The sequence below is a fragment of the Pleurodeles waltl genome, chromosome 6 (genome assembly GCF_031143425.1).
Source record: "Pleurodeles waltl isolate 20211129_DDA chromosome 6, aPleWal1.hap1.20221129, whole genome shotgun sequence".
Lineage (NCBI taxonomy): Eukaryota > Metazoa > Chordata > Amphibia > Caudata > Salamandridae > Pleurodeles > Pleurodeles waltl.
The window spans coordinates 540,878,458-540,898,975 of record NC_090445.1 but is presented as its reverse complement, the minus strand read 5'-3'; the positions used below and the strand labels follow the sequence as shown (position 1 = coordinate 540,898,975).

Here is a 20,518-nt window from a genome sequence, read left to right as displayed (position 1 = left end):
GACAGGATCCACAATGACAACGCAAAATCTCACATTGCACCTCCACATCAACTGGAACAGATACATTGTCTTGGCTGCACAATGCATCCTTTGGGCAGAACCTCACAATGCTCCGCAAACCAGGATTTAAGATCCTCTATCCAGTAACTAAAATTCTTACAAATTCCAAATCAGTATATTCAGTGTAAGCCTTTTCTATCATTTGTGAACTAACCTACAAATAGTATGAAGACTGTGAAAACCAGACAACAATTTGAAAATGAGATGTATATCTTCACAATTTCTGATGCCTTAACACATAGCAAAGTTTACTTTTTGGCGCTTTACATAACTCATCTGATTAAAAGCCAGAGATAGAAGCAGCAAAGATAAGCATCTAGACTGGACCAAACTGGGAGACAAGTAATTGTTAACAGGCTTTCTGAAGTCAGAAAATTGAGTTCAGTGCTCAGATCAGGGGGGCAACGTATTCTATAGTTTTATTGCAAGTAAGTAGACAATCAGTCTTGGGAGGTCACCAACTGATCGGGACAACAGAAAGCCTGTTTCAGAATATACAGAACAAATTTGAGGCCAAACATTCTGGTGTCTTCTGATATATAGACTTATACGTGATGTTCATTGCTCTTGTGGGAAAACCTGCTTCAGATAGGAAGGCCAATGTAGAGATGTCAAAGCAGAGGCAGTATGGTGTTGCGTGACTGTGTAGCAATCAATCAGGTGGTCGCGTTCTGCACAGCAGTCGGTTCCAGCCTGACAGAGTATTCTAGCAAGGGGTCACATGTGCAAACAGAACAAGCAGCTTTGACAAAGCCAATGCAAGATCTATTGGGTTTGTTAATGTTTTTAGACCTGTTGCGCGCCAGAGCGGGCTGCTGTGCAACAAGGCTTAAAGTAGAGAAATACAAGTGCTATGATGCGGCCAGCCTTGACTGTGTAATAGAGCTATTTTGTCCTCATTTTTAGCCATGTCGCACAGCATCAACAACGCTGCTCTGCAACACGGACAAAAGTAAAGAAAATCATAAAGCTATGAGGCGGCAACACTGGTCTAGTCATAGCACTTTTTTTCCTTTACTTTAAGCCATAGTGCACAGCAGCCCATGCTGCTGTGCAAAAGGTCTAAAAACATTGACAAAGCAAATTGATCTTGCATAGGTGAAACCCATTGGCTTTGCCAATTGTTTAGTGAGGAGTGGGAAGGATTTGGGATTTCATAGCCAAAGAGATAAGGGTTGTGAAACCTTAACAGGTCCTAGGTGAGATGCCGCCCCCCCTCAGAACGCTTTAGCAGACACAGCACGAGGCTGAATGCAACTTGCATAGCCAGCCAGTGCACACGCCAGACTGACAACATATGATCAGGGCCTTCTACCAATGGCACTTCCAACACTGCAATCACCCAAAACCAAAAAATATTACAACTGCTGAAGAGATCAGTGAAAACTGTTGATAACATATGCACTTCCCAGGATAAAACACATAGCATATGCACCACAAGGTAGATACGTTTTTTTTTTTTTGTTGACAACCTCTACCTTCCACAAATCCCAGAGCAAAATGTTTGACTCTGCTTCGACAGGGATTGCTACTATTATTGCATCAGAAAAAGTCATATTTTCAACAATTTACAAGCTGTTTAATAGCACTGGCAATTTCCTAAGAGGAACAGGCCAGTTTAGGTTAAACACATTTGGAACCCTAGTACTCTAGTATTTACATACATCAAATTTTTCCCTACTTTTTCTGACGGATGGGTGGGGTAAGAAAGAAGGATGTGGGAAGGAGTGGGAGGGACAGGGGCAACAAAGAAGGATGCAGGGGGGAGGGACAAGCAATGATGTACCTAGAGGGGTGGGAGGACGGGGCAAGCAACAAGGTTGGGGGAGGGATGGGAGGGACAGGACAAGCAACAAGGTCTCAGGAGAAGTGAGAGGGATGGGGCAAGCAATAAGGTTGCAGGAGGGATATGAGGGACAGGGGAAGCAACAACGAAGCAGAAGGGGGTGGGAGTGATGGGCAAAAGGTCGTGGGTATGGATGGGAGGGACAAGCAACAAAGTTGCAGGGGGAGTGGTAGGGACGGGGCAAGCAACGTCAAAGATGGGTGGGAGTGACTGGCAGGCAACAAGGTCAAGGAAATGGGTGTGAGGGACGGGGGACGAGTAACACGGTTGCAGCAGGGTGTTGGAGGGATCGGGCAAGCAACACAGGGGTGGGAGGGACAGGAACAAGGAACAAGCAACAAGGACGCAAGAGCAGGTGGGAGAGACAGGGAAGGGCAGAGGGTACCTGCAGACATATGCATTCCTATGGTGCACTAGATAAAAAAAAAAAGTATCTCTGCAAAAGACAGAGAGATAGAGATGAGATAGATATATATATATATATATATATATAGTAGTAGATGAGCTCTGGCTCAGTTCTCTTCTTTATTTGCCTGAATAAGTGTAATTTATACTCTGTTTACATCCATGACAGCTTACAGCAAAGGATAATGGATCAGCCCATTTCAGCCACTGGCTCTTTTGACTTCAGTGACAGCATTTTTGGTCAAGTGCACACTGCACATCCACCTGAAAATGAGGGCACTCCGCACCAGGGCTAGTGAGCATGTCATTTAGTGTTCTCCTTTTAAACGTTACCTTTAATTCCTTTACTTCTTCTTTTAATTTTTTAGATCATACTGCAGCTTCCTAGACAGTATGAATTGGCTGCTAGCTTGCCACTCATTTCATCTGGAGAGCACTGCATCCCACAAAACTACTGTCTCTAAACCAGGCAAGCACTATGAGATTCTAAGACTAAATGCTGAGATAATCAACATGTTGGTTGTTTGAAAGTGGATTATTGGTAGGGGCAGGTAAGTACCTACACTTAGCAATAGGCCACAAACCCACACTAGGTCCAGTCAGGGTCTCAATAAATTAATCCTGGCTCAACCCTTGGGAGCTTGGCAACGAGCAGTTAGGCTTATGTTAGAGGACAGGTGTGTAAAGCACTTAATATCAACAAAACAGTAAATAAGTAAAACACAAAACACAATAAAAATCCAACAACAATTTATAAAATAGATTATATTTTTATCTTTAAAATGACACCAAATGACAAAAAAAAAAAAAAAAAAAAAAAATCAATAAAAGGGAACCGGAGATATGAATTTTTAAAGATTGAATGCTTTCTAGCACTTCGAAATCAAAAGCACCACTCTGGACATCTGGCTGCACTCGACCGGGGAAAAGTCAAAAGTTGAGGCTGACTGCAATGGAGCCCTGCTTGGGTACACTGAGCGGGAGGCCTCAGCCAAGTTTTCTATGTTTGGACTTAGAAACTTTTTTGGGACGGAAATCTTTGTCCGGGACCAAGTCAAAAGTGGAAGCCGCCGTCGATGGAGCCCTCCTCGTATACACTGTGGGGAAAGTCTCGATCAAACTTTTATTTTCGGACTTAGAAACCTTTTTAGAACTTTTCTTCCCCAACGTCAGACAACCCTCCTCTGCAAGTCGATTTCAATGAGACATCGTCATATTGCCTTTCCAGTAGTCCCTGGTCAAATCCTGGAGTCTGGGGCTCCGGAGCTTTTCCGCAGGATGAGCTAGGAAGTCAGTCCAGGTCGCAGTCGACATTGGTCAGCTTTACTCAATGTCTGGTTGGTTCACCTATGGAGCTTTTTTTTCCAAAGTTGCTCCAAACTTCTGGATCTTAATCCAGAAGTACTTTTAAGGTCCTTTAGGTGTCCACAACTCACCCAAAGGTTCCAGAATCTCCGAGTTGCTCTTTTACTGAGTACCTCAAGTATCACAGAGACACCCATTTTCCATTACATTGTTATTAGATGTGTTATTCTAAATGTTTCACTCACATTTACAACTCTCAAAAGGCATGAATTTGCTGTGTTCTGGCGACATGGACTCATCTTGTTATCCTAACAATAAACCCTAACCTTCCCAAACCATCTTTGGTACCTTCTATTGTCAGGGTATCAGCTCATCTTCCAACATAAAATCTCCCGCTCCCACACTTTGTGATGTGGCCGCCAATACATCGGTTATGGGAAAGGTTTCCACCACCCCACAATGGGTGCAAATGGTGCACTATTTGAGACACTGCCTTATTCTTGGCTGCAGAACGCTAATGCTGATAGAAGTCTCTGTGATCTAATGGCTACGTTGGTTAAGTACCATTCCAGGATAAAGCGCTACATACAAAACAGGACATACATATTTATCATACTACATCATTGTTCCACCAGCATGACAGTTTCTTGCACAACATGATGAATAATTATTCGATCTCCAACTCAATACAGACGTAAGGGCTACAGAATAGAGAACCCCTGTTCATCTGTGCCAACAGCATACAGTACTCATTATTGTCTCACGTACCATCATAGGTCCCACTCTCCAGCAACGCTCCACTCTCCTCCAGGGCCTTGAACTGCTCAACCGGGATAAAATTGTAATCGACTCCTGGGACCTCGCCGTCTCTGGGAGATCTGGTTGTGCCTGAAATAATAAATAAAAAAAAACACAATGTAGTTTCTTTCACTGTTGATTTTGACGTGGAGAAGTCAGCCTACAGGGAGATATAACATTTTCCCTAACTACAATGGTTTCAAAGAGACGAGAGGTATTCACTGCCACGGAAGCCTCACGTGAATAAAGAGTGAGGAAACTAGGGCAATGAATTATGTAAGAATGAGAAACAAAGTTATTTTGAAATTAAGTGGAGGCCTATGTGGATTTATGAAGCCTGGAACATGAAAGGCTAGAGGGGAGCTGGAAGGCAAAGGATTGGTAGCAAACTGTGTTTTTTTTCCCAAATATTATTGCAGCTAAATCAAGGCGCAGTTTGGAGGCAGCAGCCCTTGCTGAATTCCAAAGTAAGCATTCATTTCATCCTATTCGAGGCGCTTCAGTGCAGCAGAATGCACTGACTGCAAAAAATGCTCCACTAAACTCTTCCAGTTTGTTGAGAGTGTCTTAGGTTCGTGTGCGCTGACAGCAACCTGCTTTTGTGATAGGCGCGCAGATGGAACACGACAGTGGAACGTGTCAATTAACGGACCCTCATTAGATGCTAGCATAACAAGAGGGGACAGTGATACGACACAAAAGTGCAAGGGGTGGAGAAGACACAATTAAAAATGACTGGTGAGTTGAGCGGGGCTGATTTCGGCGATGTTGCTGCCTGTCAGGAGAGAACTGATGATCCTTAACATCCAATAAAGATTTCAAAACGGTAAACGTGTGAAGACCACATGATGCTGAAGAGCTCCTGGGCCACCCAATCACTATACACAGTGAATGTGACTAAATACAGACCAGATTTCCAACATGCATTAAATTACGGTGAAATGCCAATCAAGGGTAGCCAGAGACCCCGCTGCCACACCTTGCAACACAGGCAGTTTGTCACCAAAGCGCACATCATAAGGGCACCCTGTGTCTGCAGGCATCTCCCCACCTTATCCTGCCCATACCCCCGTTAAGAGGCCTCTCTGCGAGGGGTGAGGTTGCCATGTGCCCCTACAGTCCTCCTCTAGTGAAAGTCAGAGATAAGCAGCAGCCACTATTTCATCGTTTCAGGCTGCACAGAAAAGAGTGCAAGGAGGGAGGAAGCAGAAAAACATATCCTCACCCCTGTGACACGCTGGCACTCTGAGCACCAGAATTCGCACATGAACACAACCTTATGTCTCGCTCTTCTGCAAGGTCACCAGACTCTTCAGTGACTTGTAATATACTTACAATCATGGTAGGCCTTATTTCACATCAGGCTTACTGACAGGGTAAACTTATAAGTGGAGAATTAAACACCCCATCAACTGGTCTCCATTCCTAAAAATGCAAATATTTAGCATCTGTATCATTGGGTCCCACAATACAAAGATGCAGGTCATTCACACTCGCTCTTGCGATTGTTGCGATCTGAGCTTTGATTGGTTCGCTCTGGACTAGACTAGGATGTTTCTTTGTCAGTTTCTTTCATATTTATGGTGAAGTCTAGTTAAGGGAAAAGTCATGTAAACCTGCTCATTTCTATCATGTGAGACAGATACAATGCAGACCTCAGGGAATGGACATCTAGTGGTGTATGGAATTACCACTAGAGCACCAAAGCATATACTTAGGATGCTTCTTGAAGGTGAAGTGCCCTGTCATAGGAACACTTCAGAATTAAATAGCAAACATCAAATTAGTAGCCCGGTGAATGGTAAGGTGTGCATGGATAAGAAGTGACCAAAATATAGTGAGTATTCAGTAATGAAAGTATTAAAGATGTTCTTGCATATAAAATACATGTTTTTGTTCTCTGCTAAATTGCAAGTGATACATAGTGAGAAATCATAGTTATCCCCAGACCGCCCTCTCGCGGTGTGGGACTGTCTGGAACTGGTAGGTGGATCCCAGGCTGGCACAGTGAATGAACAATCAACTAGCTGTTTGTGGTGTATGCATCTCTCAGGGACAATAAATAACTGTTGAAAAATAAGTGCCAGGGCCCAAAGGTTTGATCAGAAGCCTGCAGCGGCGCTATCGAAAGTCAGGTTATCAGAAACCAAGGCTGTGTACCGTTCATTCTCTCATGATACAACTTTCATGCTCTACCAGACACTCTTTCTCTTAAACACAGTTTCATCCCTGCTTTCTTTCTTTGTCACTGTTTTTCTATCTTTCTCTTCTTTCCTCTTCCCCTTTTGCGTTTTTCTCTTTCTTACATTGGATCCACGTCTAAAAAATAACAGCTGGTCCCCATAAATGAGTGCCAGTGGCTCCACCAGCAGCCACTGGCTCAAATGAAGCACTGCCCAGGTGGATTCCCAATAAACACTCGAGGGCCGAGAGACACACCAAAAGTGGAGTGAAAATCACTGTGAAGGTGTACAAGACTGTGATTTAATCCCAACTAATGTAGAGTCAGAAGGTTATTTTATTTGTCCAGTTGCCACTTATGTGTTATTTCAAAGCGGACTTAGAATATAAAAACAGAAGGACAACTGGAAAAGTATGCATTGTGGAGAGATGAAAAACATTGTTAGGATGGAAGGAACAACGTGCTTTGGGAATATTAGTAGACCACAATCATCCTGATCAGGATTTGCTCACAATACAAGATTACATTGAAAAATAGAGTTCTAAGTATCCAAGGTTATTTGGTAAACAACTAAATAGTCTGAAAAAAATTCAAGCATCAAATAATTTTGAAGAAAGAAGTTTGACCAAGTCCATAATTATTCATTGGCATTGCAAAGTTAAGAGATAAATTGGAGCGATCATGTGAATGTGGTTTTATTGAACCCATAGAATCTTCAGAGTGGCTTGATCCGATGGTTTTGGCCAAGAAGGCCAATGGAAATATGCACATGTGTGTTGATCTCAGAGACTTGAACGACAGCATATGGGTGGGTATACAGGTGCCATCTTCCTCACATTAAAGAAATGCTAATGAACACAAGAAGCGTCAGGTGTTTCACTAGTCTGGATTTGTCAAGTGCCTACCATTAGGTCCGTCTCCATCCAGAGCCAAAGCATTTGCCATTATTTGTGATATCTAACGGTGCTTACCAATTTGCGTGCAAGCCATTTGGTTTGGCCTTCGCATCAACAGTTTTCAAGAGAATAATGCAAGGAGTATAACAAGGGTTATCCAGGTCTCGAAAAATCATAAAAATGTTACTAGACCTGCAGGTCAAGTAACTTAAATAATCTACTCGACCTAACTGTAATGAACTTGACCAGTAAACAAATCTCAAATTGAGTGATCCTCGGCAAATAGTTTACAGAGTCGCCTTTTTCTTCATTCTCACACGATTGCACCTTCAAATGTGAGCTCAGCATTTCTGCAGTACAAGAAAACCTCTTTTATTTAAGTAGACTAAGGTTTGCTGCATGTATCACAAGAATCTAGCCCACATATAGGGGACACATGATCCAGGACGTGTTTTAGTTTACTATCAGCATTGCCACCAGGGCAGGAGTGTTTCTCAGTTTGTTAAAACACTAATTTTCAATAAATATATTACTAAACCATTATGTGGTAGCATACTGTCATCTACACACAGAAAATTTCCAAGAAATGCCAAAAAAGCATTCCATTAACTTGTAGCTTTACTGATAAAACTATATAGTGTATTAACAATCTGTGAAAACTGGGTTTCAGAAAACATATCCTTTGCACTTCAACAGGTAAAGTATTCGGATTTGTTTTCATCCTATTAAAATATTTATTTCATCATACCGAAATATAAAAAATGTGCTTCCACAACTACTGAAATATATTTTGAAATGTTTTCACAGTTGACTTAGTCATTTAAATGTTGTGGGTTAGAAAAAGCCTAACATCCTATATCCTTTTATTTTACAATCTAAACAGGAGGTCACACAATTCACCTTATAAAGTCCTTGAACTTTGCAGTCAGAGAGAAAATTAATTGTAAGACAAACTGACTTTCTGGCCTCTGTCTGGACACACAGAGCAAATGTGACATAAGGACAAGATTTAAAGGCATATTTTAATGCCTCACCACTTTTCAACTGAACAGAACACCTGTTCTTTGCCAACTCGCCAGAAGGGGCAAGTAAGTCCTAAAAATAGCTTGACCTGATGAAATAAGACTCCCCTTAGCTTATCTAACATGATTTTTCAGGACAACATACTTATTTGGTGTACTGATAAGAAGCAACATGATGCTGCTTTGGAGAGGGTATGCAAAATATTGCAACAAGCTGCACTTACTGTTGGAGTACAGAAATGTAAATCGGGGTTCATGAGGTGGAGTACTTAGGACACCTTATCATTAGAAGGGATGTAACCCAAGTTGTATTTGGTAAAAGCTATTAAAAGGGCACCCAGTCCTAAAGGCAAAGAATAATTAATGACTTTCCTGGGATTAGTGAAGTACTACTCAAAGTTCGTAGAGCATTTATCAAACAAAGTGCATGTGTTGTACTCACTGTTGACGAAGGGAGTAAGGTATCAGTGGATTAACCCTTGCCAAAGGCATTTGAAATTTTAAAAACAAATGACAGAAATGAAACTTTTTGATCCCAGTGATAAAACCATTGTGGGTACTGACGCAAGTGGATATGGTCTAGGGGCAGTGCTGAAGCTGGCGTATGATGGACATGAAAGGGTTGTGGCATTTGCGCTGAGGATGTTGAAGGTTGCAGAAAGCACTTACTCCACCACTGAGAAGAAGACATTCGAGTACTGCCGGGAAGTGCAACATTTCAGAATATATGTGTGGGGAACTGCACCGCTGATTGATTTGTTCACTACTAAGGGAGCAGGAAAGGCAGCACCTCCCTTAGCTGAGTAGCTATATTGTTGACAAGAATTCATTTAAGTTATCAAGTATTTATGTGGAACCAAGAACATTAGTGCTGACTGTTTTTCTTACCTATCCTTGTGTGATGGTGTATGTGAGAAAGACATGGAGTGGAGAGTAGCCAAGTTGAAAGAGTCTTGCAAATGCGAGGTGAATGCAGAGAGGCTTTGTTGGAGCATTATAGTTGAGTTGCTGAAAACTAGGTTGCATTGTGGGAAGCTTTTATAAGCTGATGCTAAAGTGGACTAGAGTGAGATTCTATCTGTGTGGAAAGACTGACCTTGGGTGAATGGTATGTGATAATATGATGTTTCCAGCAAGATTGCAAAAAAAGTAACTGGATCTAGTACAAGAAGGGTATGATGATATGTCTGCAATGAAAAGAAGGCCTAGACTTACTGGTGGCTTAGTATGGACAGGGATATTGAGAGGTTTATCTATAATCGTGTGTCCTGCAGCAATAAATCTCACATGGTGTCAGAGACTTCCATTGTGCCTGTGGGTTTCCAAAAAGGGCATGGGAAAATGTGACCGTTGCTATCAGCAATCCTTTCAACTGCATTGGGCAGAACAGGTATGCCATAATACTGACGGACTATTGTTCCAAATGGCCAGAGGTAGCCTTTATGCAGGAGATAAAGGTTTCCAATGCCATTGTCTTTTGTGAAAAGATCTTTAGAAGAGAAGGATGCCTTGAGGTAGTCATTTCAGACAACGGACTGAACGGTCAGAAGAAATTAAATCCTTTCTCAAGAAAGAGGGTCTTAGACACCATGGAAGTGAGGTATGCCATCCTTGTGAGAATGATTTGGTTGAACAATTTAATCAACTTCTGGGTGAATGCATCCAGTTGTCCATGAGTGGAGTGCTGAATTCGAAGCAGGAGGTGAAAAATAGGTTATGGAGCTAGAGAACAACACCTCACTCAGTCATGTGTGAAACCCAGTTCTTTTTGCTAAAGGAAGGATGGCATGCAAAACTGTTGTTCCCACTTGAATTGGAAGAGTGAATCATCCTGCGATGGATAGAAAAGCTCTGGGTGAGAGGGTCAAGAAATATCAAGTCCAATATGTTCAAAGACATAACATCGAATTGAAGAGGGATCAAATAAAGTTTGACCAAGGAGATCTCAGAGGAAATTGCAAAAACTGAGATTTCAAATGGCCAGCTCCTAAGGAAGTGTGTGAATTAATGGTACCATGGTAAGATTGGAAAACTGAAGTGGTCAAATTTGATAAAAGTAATGATATGTAATGAACTGAAGCAGCAGATCTGGGAGAGGAGTTTGAATGGTAGTACTGGGATTCCTGACGATGGAATGGTGGATAAATTTCAAGGTTGCATAAAAAAACTCAATAGATTGGAGGATTATATTTGTTCTTAAATTATGTATTCTATGATGTGTTTCATCGTGTTTTCTTGCTCTTATCTACAACTTGTTCTATAATGTTCCTGTATATAGTTAAATGTAAGTTTTTCTGAGGGTTTTGTTATGTGTTTTTTTTTTTTATTTGAGTAAAAGGGGATGTGTTGTGATTAGACAGGGCTCTGTTATGTTTCTAGAACTGGTGGTGTTCGTCTTAGCCTGTGATTGTGGATGACCACACATAAGTGCTGTGTGCTTTTCAATAAAGTTAACATTGCTACTTCAACTGAGAGGGGTCTACCTCCTAAAAAAAAAGAACTGACAAAAGTTTTTATTATGCAAAAACTTGTACTCTACAGTATTTTCAATATGTATTTATTTTCTTTTTTTTTTCCTACCTGTGGTAAGGTTAAAAAGAGGAGCCCGACCTGGTGGGATTGAATAGTCCTATCTATTCCTTACTGCTCAACATGTTTCTTGCTGGTATCGCCAATACCAGTTTGGTGGCAATCTTTAAAACGAAGGGAGTGATAAGTAAGCCCTAATTCAAATCACGAGTTTAAGCTAAGTATGCATAAAATCTAAAAAATAGGACACAAGAAAAACACAAACGACAACATACAATGAGCAAGATAATAGAGACTGCAGTTTAGTATAACTATTTGTTCAATCACCTCTATAGACCTCTGTGGTCTGCAGGTAAGGTGCCATAAGGAGCAGGGCCCAGGAGTAACCCTGATAGTTAGGCCATTGTCAGAAGCTGCACCAGAAAAAACCTTAGGAATTGCAGGCTCATGTCCTCTAAAGGTTCACATAGATTGTGTGAGAGTAGCATTTTTTTCTGTTGCTAATAACTTTGGCTCTGTTTGACTAGCTGGTGCATGGAAAGCTTCAAGATGATTCATCAAGCAGAGGCCAAGAAAGAAGGGGGGAACCCAAAACACAAAATACCCATGCATTTTCCATAGAGCAAAAACTACTGAACAGAATTAAACCAACTTTGGACTACACTCTTTAAAAAATGAATGGCTCCAGGGGATGGGATTGCTGGGAGTCTAATAAGGCTCGGGAAGGGCAGCTGCACTGCCCTCCTCTTAATATGTGTGTCCTGCCCAGGGGATCGGCCCCCTATGCTGCACACGCCAAAGGCGATGCGCAATGTGGTGTTAGAAGCCTGCTGTGGGGGTTGGCAATAGGGCTTGGCAGCAGGCCAAGTCCTGTGACCATCTCCCACCTGGGCATAGCCAAAGGCTGTCTGCAGTGTGCCATTGGCTCTGTGTGGAGAACTGGATGCAGGACCTGACTGCAAGCATGACCCTGTTTCCAACCGTACACTCTGCACAACAGAATGACGTGTACAGTCTTGGGTTAGCTGGCCTGCTGGGGTGGGAGGGTTGGCTGCCTCACTGTGAGTTGGCCACAGGTCAGGCCCTGTAGCCAACCCTTTGCTGTGCACAGAGGAAGACTGGGCGAGGTGGGGCATTGGCTTTACATATGGTAACAAAATATTACTTTACACAAAAAAAGCAGAGAAATCCACTGGAAAAAAAAGGTTCAAGTATTGTTATAGCTAAGTCTGATAAATAGATCTGGTTTTATTTAATAAAAACTTAGATATTCTCTGAAAAATCAAAGGTTAAAGTAATGTTATAGTTGGGTGAATATGTCAGTGATAGCATTAACGTTTTGAAGTTTAAAAAAAAAAAAAAAAAAAAAAAAAAAAGAATTCACCAGTTATAGTTAGTAAAGGCGAGGGACGGTGAGAGTGAAAAAATGACTATTTCAGTTTTCATCCCATAAATGTTTGCCTTACTTCTCGTGCCTTGAGAAAGCCCCGGCTTATATATAGCCAGATGGGGCGAAACACGTGTTGGCTGATCCTCTCTTTTTCTCTTGTCATCACTTTTGGACCTTGGATTCTGCATTTTGTTTTATAAATAATTGACTCTTTGAATATTTGGAACTACAACGCCTGTACAACAATGAAATACATTTTTACTTTTACAATTTCAAGAACCTCCTGAGTGGGACTTCACCTTCTATTTATATTGTATACTCTTTTTAGAGGACGTGGGTCCTTGTCCTCTGGTCAAGTCCCCCATCTCATGAAGTAGGCATTTAATACAGGAGAATAGTGACTTTGGACCCTCTCCAGTCCTTGGAGTTTTGTTCCCTATAGTTAGTAAAGCTAACTAGAACTTGTGCCCCACTATACATTGTTTATGACCTCACATAGTACATCACGCCTTACATGTTCTATGACATCTATCTTTTATGACAACACTGACGGCATCTCAAATGACATCACTGATGACATCCCTCATGACATCATTCAATGAGTGTGTGAGTTTGTTTTATATTTTACATAGTAGTGGGTAACTACCATAGTAATTCTCTACCTAATTTTGTACAACCTGTGTCCAGCTAGTGGGTGTAAGTGTTTACAAAACACATTTGCTCCGAATAAGTCATAGCTAAGGCAAGCTATTAAACAAATTATAAATATCTGCACTGAAGAGTAACCCTGTGTGCAGGTAACAGTTGACAACTTGTGTTCAGCACGTTCCACACAAGTTTTTAGGCTCTGCAGAAAATGTTTGCAACAGGGCAAAGATATGTACTACATATTAAGGGTCTGATTTAGATCTTGGCGGAGGGGAATACAACGTCACAAATGTGACTGATATCCCAACCGCTGTATTACAATCCCATTATATCCTACAGAGATCGTATTATGGTGGACGTAATATGTATATCCGCCGAGATCAAAATCAGACCCTAAGTATTGTAAGGAGCCTTGAGGTATTAGACAGAATCGTCTTCACTGAAAATTTCTACGTAACATAGAAGGCTGTGTCCACCAGGTATTAACGTCTCTACTTATGCTTCTTTTTCATCAGAAGATGAGTTATCTGTAAAGTTTTCACCACATTGTGAAGGATTAATTTAGTAGGATCTTTAGCACCTTCGGACCTTGGTTATTTTAAGTGAATTGTAGCTTTTGCCAAGTGTTGCATAGAGTGTACACTGTTCTTAGTAGATACGTTTTAATACTCCGTAGTGTATTGCTCATGAGACTTTCACTGTCCTCAAAGAGTGTGGTTCAGAGTACCCTCTCTCCATAGAGAGAACACTGTTACGATACTCTCCTTTCTATTCATATCAACTTCATTTCTCAATGTAGGTTCGGTGACTGTCAGGGGTTTAATGCAGATTAAAGCTGTCCGTAGTAGGGCATTCATTTTGGAACATAAGCTGAGTATTTTGAGGAACCTGGCTCTCTCTAAACAGTTGCATACATATTGAACCCCATGTGCAGTAAGAGTTATCAATATATCTTTGGTTGATTGTTAATATGAACTAGGCTACCAGTGAAGATTATGGCACAGGGGCGATACACATGACACATGGTTGCTACACAGAAGGGAGTTGTATCTGAAATTCCATTAATGATGCTTTATATTATTCTGTGCTATTTTGCAGTTACTTTCATAGCTCTAATGCCATACCTATTTATACAGCAATAATGTGTGAAAAAGATGTTTGGATGAAGTCTTCAGTGATGTCATTTGAGATGCCATCAGTGATGTTATAAGACATGTAAGAAGTGATGTAATATGCGGGGTAATAAGCAGCGCACGATGGCACAAGCTATAGTTATATTCGTTAATTACAACTGGTGAATGTTTGTGTTTTTACTTAGCTCAATTGTGGTGGAGGAGGGGGAGTAAGTGGGAAAAACCCAGAGGGAGAACCAAAGGTTAAGTTAAAAATAAAAATACACATTTGGGCTATTGAAACCAAGTTGTTTCAAAAATCCACCATCACAACTAGGAAGAATTAACGAAATAAGCCTTCTCAAATGCCTGTCTTAAACTAAGGAGCTGCTCTAAAATACAGAGAAATGTTATCCAGCTACAGTTTCAGAAACAACCAAAATCTTTTCCTGGGCACTCAGAATTGAAAATACCTGCATAGACATTGTTCCATGATCTATACATCATTGGAAACTTGTGCTGCACTCTGTAATCTGCCCTTTTTGGATGGGCTGGAAGCAATGCTTTGTGAATTGTTCTGCACAAGCAGAGTATGCAGGAATACATACATCAGTTATAGGAAGAGAATGGCCAAAAGCAAAACATGTACTCTTAGTTTGGAAGAAAAGAGAAACCAAAAGAACAGACCTGATGGTGGAGAACCTGCTTCCAGAAGGGAATAGAACTCTGCCCTTCCTCTGACAGAAATAGGTGCAGGCATTAGTCACGATTTAGGGACATTAACAACATCTTGGAGTCCCAATGATATATTCTGGAGTAGGAGAAGCTGCTAAAGGCCAGCCTCAAATTTAACCGTTCAGTATTCTTCAAGTCTCTCACCGCTGGCTAATTGGATTCTTACATAAGACCTTCACCATTCCCGCAGTTACAATGCAGTGAGAGTCAGATGAATGGAACAGGCGATGACTGCCGACGAGAAAAGCCTTCCCGCACAGACTCTGTGTACCGAGCTCAGGGTGTAAAAGAAAGGTGTTAAACCTCTAAGAGATAATTACACAGAATTGAGCTAATAATTTAGCATGAAGTGCTCTTGCTCCTGGCGGGGAGAAAACGTAACCATCTAATGAGTGCGGTGACACGCAGCACCGCCACGTCTAGGAAGAAATACTAATTTGTTAATCTCAGTTTTACTGATTTGCTACAGTAATTAGGACATTTAGCAACATAATTTGCTCAATGCTTAACACATACTGCAAAGTGAGCGTTAAGATTAAAAAAATAGAATGTAAGGCTATAGCCTGTTTACAATGTAATTTGTTCTTTTCTAATCTAACTCGCTTCAATTTTTCGAGACAAAGGCATTATCATTGGTCTGTGGTAAGAATATGCACCTTCATTTATTCTATTAAGATGGCTCAGCACAGTCCTCAGATTCTAATAACAGCAGGGCCACCACTACCTTTTATCTTTCAATGGCTAAGTATCCAAACTTATTTGATTTTAGAATGTACTTGGAACAATCTAAAAAACACACATTACTGGGTAGTTAATAATGATATTTGGCCACCACAGGGGTGATTAGGAAGGGCCTTTCCATTTTTTTGTCATGTCTTTGTTACAATTGATCTTGACGTCTGTGGCACAAATTAGAAGACTTGAGCATGGAACCTCTCACATTTGAAAATGAAACACTAAACGCTGCATCTAGCATTAGATTACATGTTCGTGGCAATGTCCCACCTGCATGCTAGCCGCTAAAAGTAGGACAATTAATCAGAAATGGAGAGGGCACTGCAGGAAAAAAATTAGGTTCAAAGGAGGAAGCTCCTGCAGAAAGCAGGTAGAAATCTCAACAGAAAGTATTAGTAAAAATCTAAGGGAGAGCATTTGTGAGGAGTTCTTCTGAATGCATACATTATGCGTAGACCAAGGCGTGGGCAAGGTAGATTTATTCTCCAGTAGCCATACAGCACCAATGACAAATCCCACCATCAGCCCCTGGAGTCGGTCACCAAATGACTCCCATGGAATGCTGAACAAGAACCTGTACCTCACATTTCATTAACCATATTCTAAACACACCACATCCTCTCCCTTTTATAAACATATGCAGGTAAATGGTCAACAATATGGTGACCATCCAACCCTAGACAATTGTAGGGAAGTGCAAACTTCTTACAGGTTCAAATTTGGATCCTCTAATTGTGATCAAGTAACTTTCAAAATCTTTAAACCATTGCTTCCACTTAGTTTTTGAAAAATAGGCTTTGCTATAACAATGTGTAAGGCAATGTTTAGTTTGCATAATGTTCACCTATAAATTCCACTTGTGGTAAAGAAAATAAAAATGTGCTAAAAATGTATAAAATAGGTTAGCATGCTATACTTCATATTGAAGATTGATGCTAGATTTTGTTCGGCCAATCAGATCGCATACCCCAAAATGTCTTGATCCAATAGGAACGTGTTTAATACTAGTATAGTTTAATTCCTCACTGTGCCTCATACAACTTCTCAGCAGGATTGACGTGAGGAAAACATGCGACAATATGGGGAGTACGACTTGTTTTGCCAAACTAGATGTCCTCTCCGGGACTGACTGACTCAATTATTAACCTAGTAGGAGGTTAATCCAGTGCGAGGAAAGCACGAGCAAAGTGTGTGGCCCCTGCAATAATTAACAAATAACCACCTAATTTATTGTGTTCATGAAGGCGTTAAAATTCAGGCAAATAGGGCAAGCAGAAAGTGCAAAAGCGCGTTGAGTCTACTATCACGGCGATGCTGTTAAACACAGATGCTGCGACATGCAGAAGACACGTTGATCCTTTTATTAATGAGACGCTGTTAAGGACTGTTGAGGCGCCAGCCAGGAACTCAGCTTGAGTGTGCGCCAGAAACAATAAAAGCCTTCAGCACAAGCCTTCCAAACCTGGAGAAGAGCACTGTCCACAAAATTACGTAACAGTCAGGAATTACAGTGGGTGCCGGGAGATAGCCATGGACTTGCTCGGAGCATAAAACACGAGCGTGCATCACTGAGGAGTCCAATGTGGCTGTGTGTGACATCTTAAGCCCCTCTGACAGTTGTAGCCGACAGCGTTGGCGCTTGAGACAGTCTTACCGCTGCAAGACGGGTTGAATTAAGGTAGATGGCTTGTGACCCCACATGAGCACTATAATTTTTTGCGCACTTCATGCCCTCTGGTACTTTTTTTTCCCAATCAGCGTAATGATGAAGCACCAGTCCGTGCCCTTTAAAGACGCTGTCTGGAGACCCACTCGTCACCAAATTGTGGTGAGTTCAATGGCATATATTACGCGCAGACGAAGGTGAGGGTAAAGTAGATTTATTCTCCGGTTGCCAGACAGCACAAATGACAAATCCCACCGTCAGCCCTGGTGTCAGTCACCAACTGACTCCCATGGAACCGCTACCCCTCATTCTATTAACTACATTCTAAACACAACAGCATTGCAGTGACAGATCCACCGCCCAGCTGCCACCCCATTCCCCCGTTCCAGAGTTAATTTATGTGAGATTACTTCTTATCCTTGCAACAAGAGGGAGACGCGAGTTGTCTATAACATCACTCAGAACCCAGAGGTGAAAAACAACCTCAACTGTTTACCCATCTTTTAATTTATACTATACTATGTACGCCCCGGATTTCAATATGTGCGCACCAACACAGGAGTAACATGGTCAACCATCTCAGAGATAAAAAAAAGAAAATCCGCCTACTGCCATCCACCTCTACCACTCTCTGGGAGAGTTGTTGGTCAGCATGGCTTTTTCATCTTTCAGCATGGATCTGTGGAGACCCTCTCAGGCGGACGCATGTAATAGCTGATTAAGGCAGAGTGCCAGACTTCTAAGACGATAAACTGGCTAGCAAGACAATCAGTGACTCAACAGAATTATTGCATGAGACAGGAGATGGTTGCCCCTCCCAAACAATATTTTCTGGTCCCATGCACAGCAGCTAATCCCATGAGACCAATAAACGCTTGCCTAATACCTAAGGCCAAGGTATAGGATTTATTGCCTTAACCAACATTGGAAACACTGGTTTAGTTTTCAGACCACTAGCAGCTCTTTTCTATGTAGGCAATGCTTATCAATGAAGTATGTTGTGATACACTGTTTGGTACCTCATTTAGTAACGCTCCATACTAGTTAAATTGATTAAAGTCACTGGCACTTTGCATTATGCCCCTCAGCCTCACTCAGCACCAGTGCTCAATAGCAGCATGTAGGAACGATGTAGACAAAATAAATAAACCCCATGTAATACAGATTCACATCAGTGAGAAGGTCGAATGTTGGTGTGCTTTAACTTGAAGCATGCACTGGGACTATGTGGAGGTCTGAATCTAGTATATAGATAATGGTTGTAGACCACTATTAGTAAGTGTAGGGTTCTGCGACTGAATGCATCATTCCTTTGTTATTTCTGAATATTTACCTTCTTCTTGAATTAACCCGTTTCAACACACCTGAAGGTTATCGTCATTCTTTGGGACAACCAATAACAAACCTAATGTACACAACATACATAAGACATGACATCACCAACAGTTCTTCTAGGGTGGCTCAGTTGTCTATGCCCGACTTAAGTATGTGCCAGGTCAGCATGGCATCACTGTGAAAATACAGGTGTAGAGATCCCATGTGTGTGTCTAACCATTAAATCAAGATACGCAACAACAGTGGTTCAATGGGAAAAAGATCCGCTGTACAGATCTAATATTACTCTAACTTAAATCTTTCTCAAAAGAACCCCAACCCATATGGTTTGAGGACAAGGATAGGTACTCATTCAAAACAGGGGAGAACCAATCTTTGTAATCAGCCTATGGGTGAAGTCCCCCAATACTCCAAAGTATATTAGGAAAGGAAACAAATGTATTTTGCGCCACATTTATGGACTAATGCCTCCCCATCTTTTCACTACTTGGAGCTCATTGGATGTTACTCTAGACAGCGGTGGTGGTGAAGGATTTCCATTCAGAAAAACAGGTGGGAGGCTTGTGATTTTTAGCATGAAGAATTAATGAGTTAATTGATAGTGCTATTTTACGGAGAAGGTAGAAGAAGAAGAAGAAACTTTATTCGGTATGAAAAAATTCATCCATTACAGCAAAATAATCAACCAATAAATTATTAAAATACAGATAAAAACCATATGTAATAAAAACACCCATCATAAAAATCACAATCATAAAAACAGAAAAAGAATAAGAAGAAATCACTCTAAAAATTCTACATTTTTTCACCAAGTAGTAGCTCCCTTCAGGAATGATCCCAGGCCCTTCCATACCAATACATCTGAGGCCATTTGCAGCCACATAAAAGCAGGACGGTATTGCACGAAACCCTTGTTCCTTAGGAGCGGTAATAAAAATCGGATTCTAAATGGTGCATTAAAGACAAAGAAAAGTGTAAAATGGATCAAGGTCTGATGGGACACCCCATCACAGGGGCAGGGTCTAAAGCATTTTTCCCTATACTGACCTAAAGGGAAGCACAAATTACTTCTAAGGATCCCCAAGCGAAATCGAGTTATGAGAGACCTTTCCCTCACATCCTTGATTTCTAAGAGATATCGCTCAGGACCCACCCATATCTTTAGCACAATAAAATCCCTGATCGATTTTTTCCCCAGAACCTCCCCCTCTCTCTTAGTCTCCTGGATTCTCAAAAAGTTATCCTTAGCCCATTTCTTATCATAGCTAGTCAGGTCCTCGGGATAGTCAAACAAATCAGGCCGCCCCAGGTCATGTGCCATCTTCCTTATGTGCGACAACCAGGGAATATGCTTTACATTATCGCATGCCAGACAATCCCTTAGGATATCCCTATTAAGAGTGGCATGTTCGTTGCTCCAAACTGAGATCCATAGCAGAAGGGGGGGCCAGCTGGGTAATGTCCTGTACATACTCAAGCTCGAGTTCCAGGTGTAGGCAAAAACCAGGAATATTTTGTCCAACACCCAGAAGCCTTCTACAAAAACGATTTTCTTCCACCATAAGGGCGCGGGGATCCCTAAACCCCCAAAAGAAGGAGAAGGTACCATATTAGAGGAGAATTAGAAGTGTAGCTAGTGATAATGCAGAATGTTGGTGCATCCTGGAATGTAGTGCCTGCACTTGATCTGTGTGGAGGATGGAATGGCAGAAGGCGGAATGAAGATAGATGTTTCTAGAAAGCTATCCGTTGTTGTAAGGCTCCGAGACTGATTACACAGAAGCAGCGAAGGAACGATGTAGTTCATTTCTTCTTGAACAACCCTATTTTAACGCATTTGGAAGCTTCTGTTTT

General features: G+C 41.4%; 1 protein-coding gene across 2 annotated transcripts in view; it reads right to left on the bottom strand.

The window, feature by feature from the left end:
* Positions 1 to 20,518, bottom strand: part of MAGI3 (membrane associated guanylate kinase, WW and PDZ domain containing 3) — a 946,614-nt gene that overhangs the window by 503,603 nt on the left and 422,493 nt on the right. For both annotated transcript variants that reach the window (XM_069238693.1, XM_069238692.1), the window contains exon 3: positions 4,385 to 4,504. In XM_069238693.1, the coding sequence (XP_069094794.1) occupies positions 4,385 to 4,504 (120 nt within the window). The remainder of the gene's footprint in view (positions 1 to 4,384; positions 4,505 to 20,518) is intronic.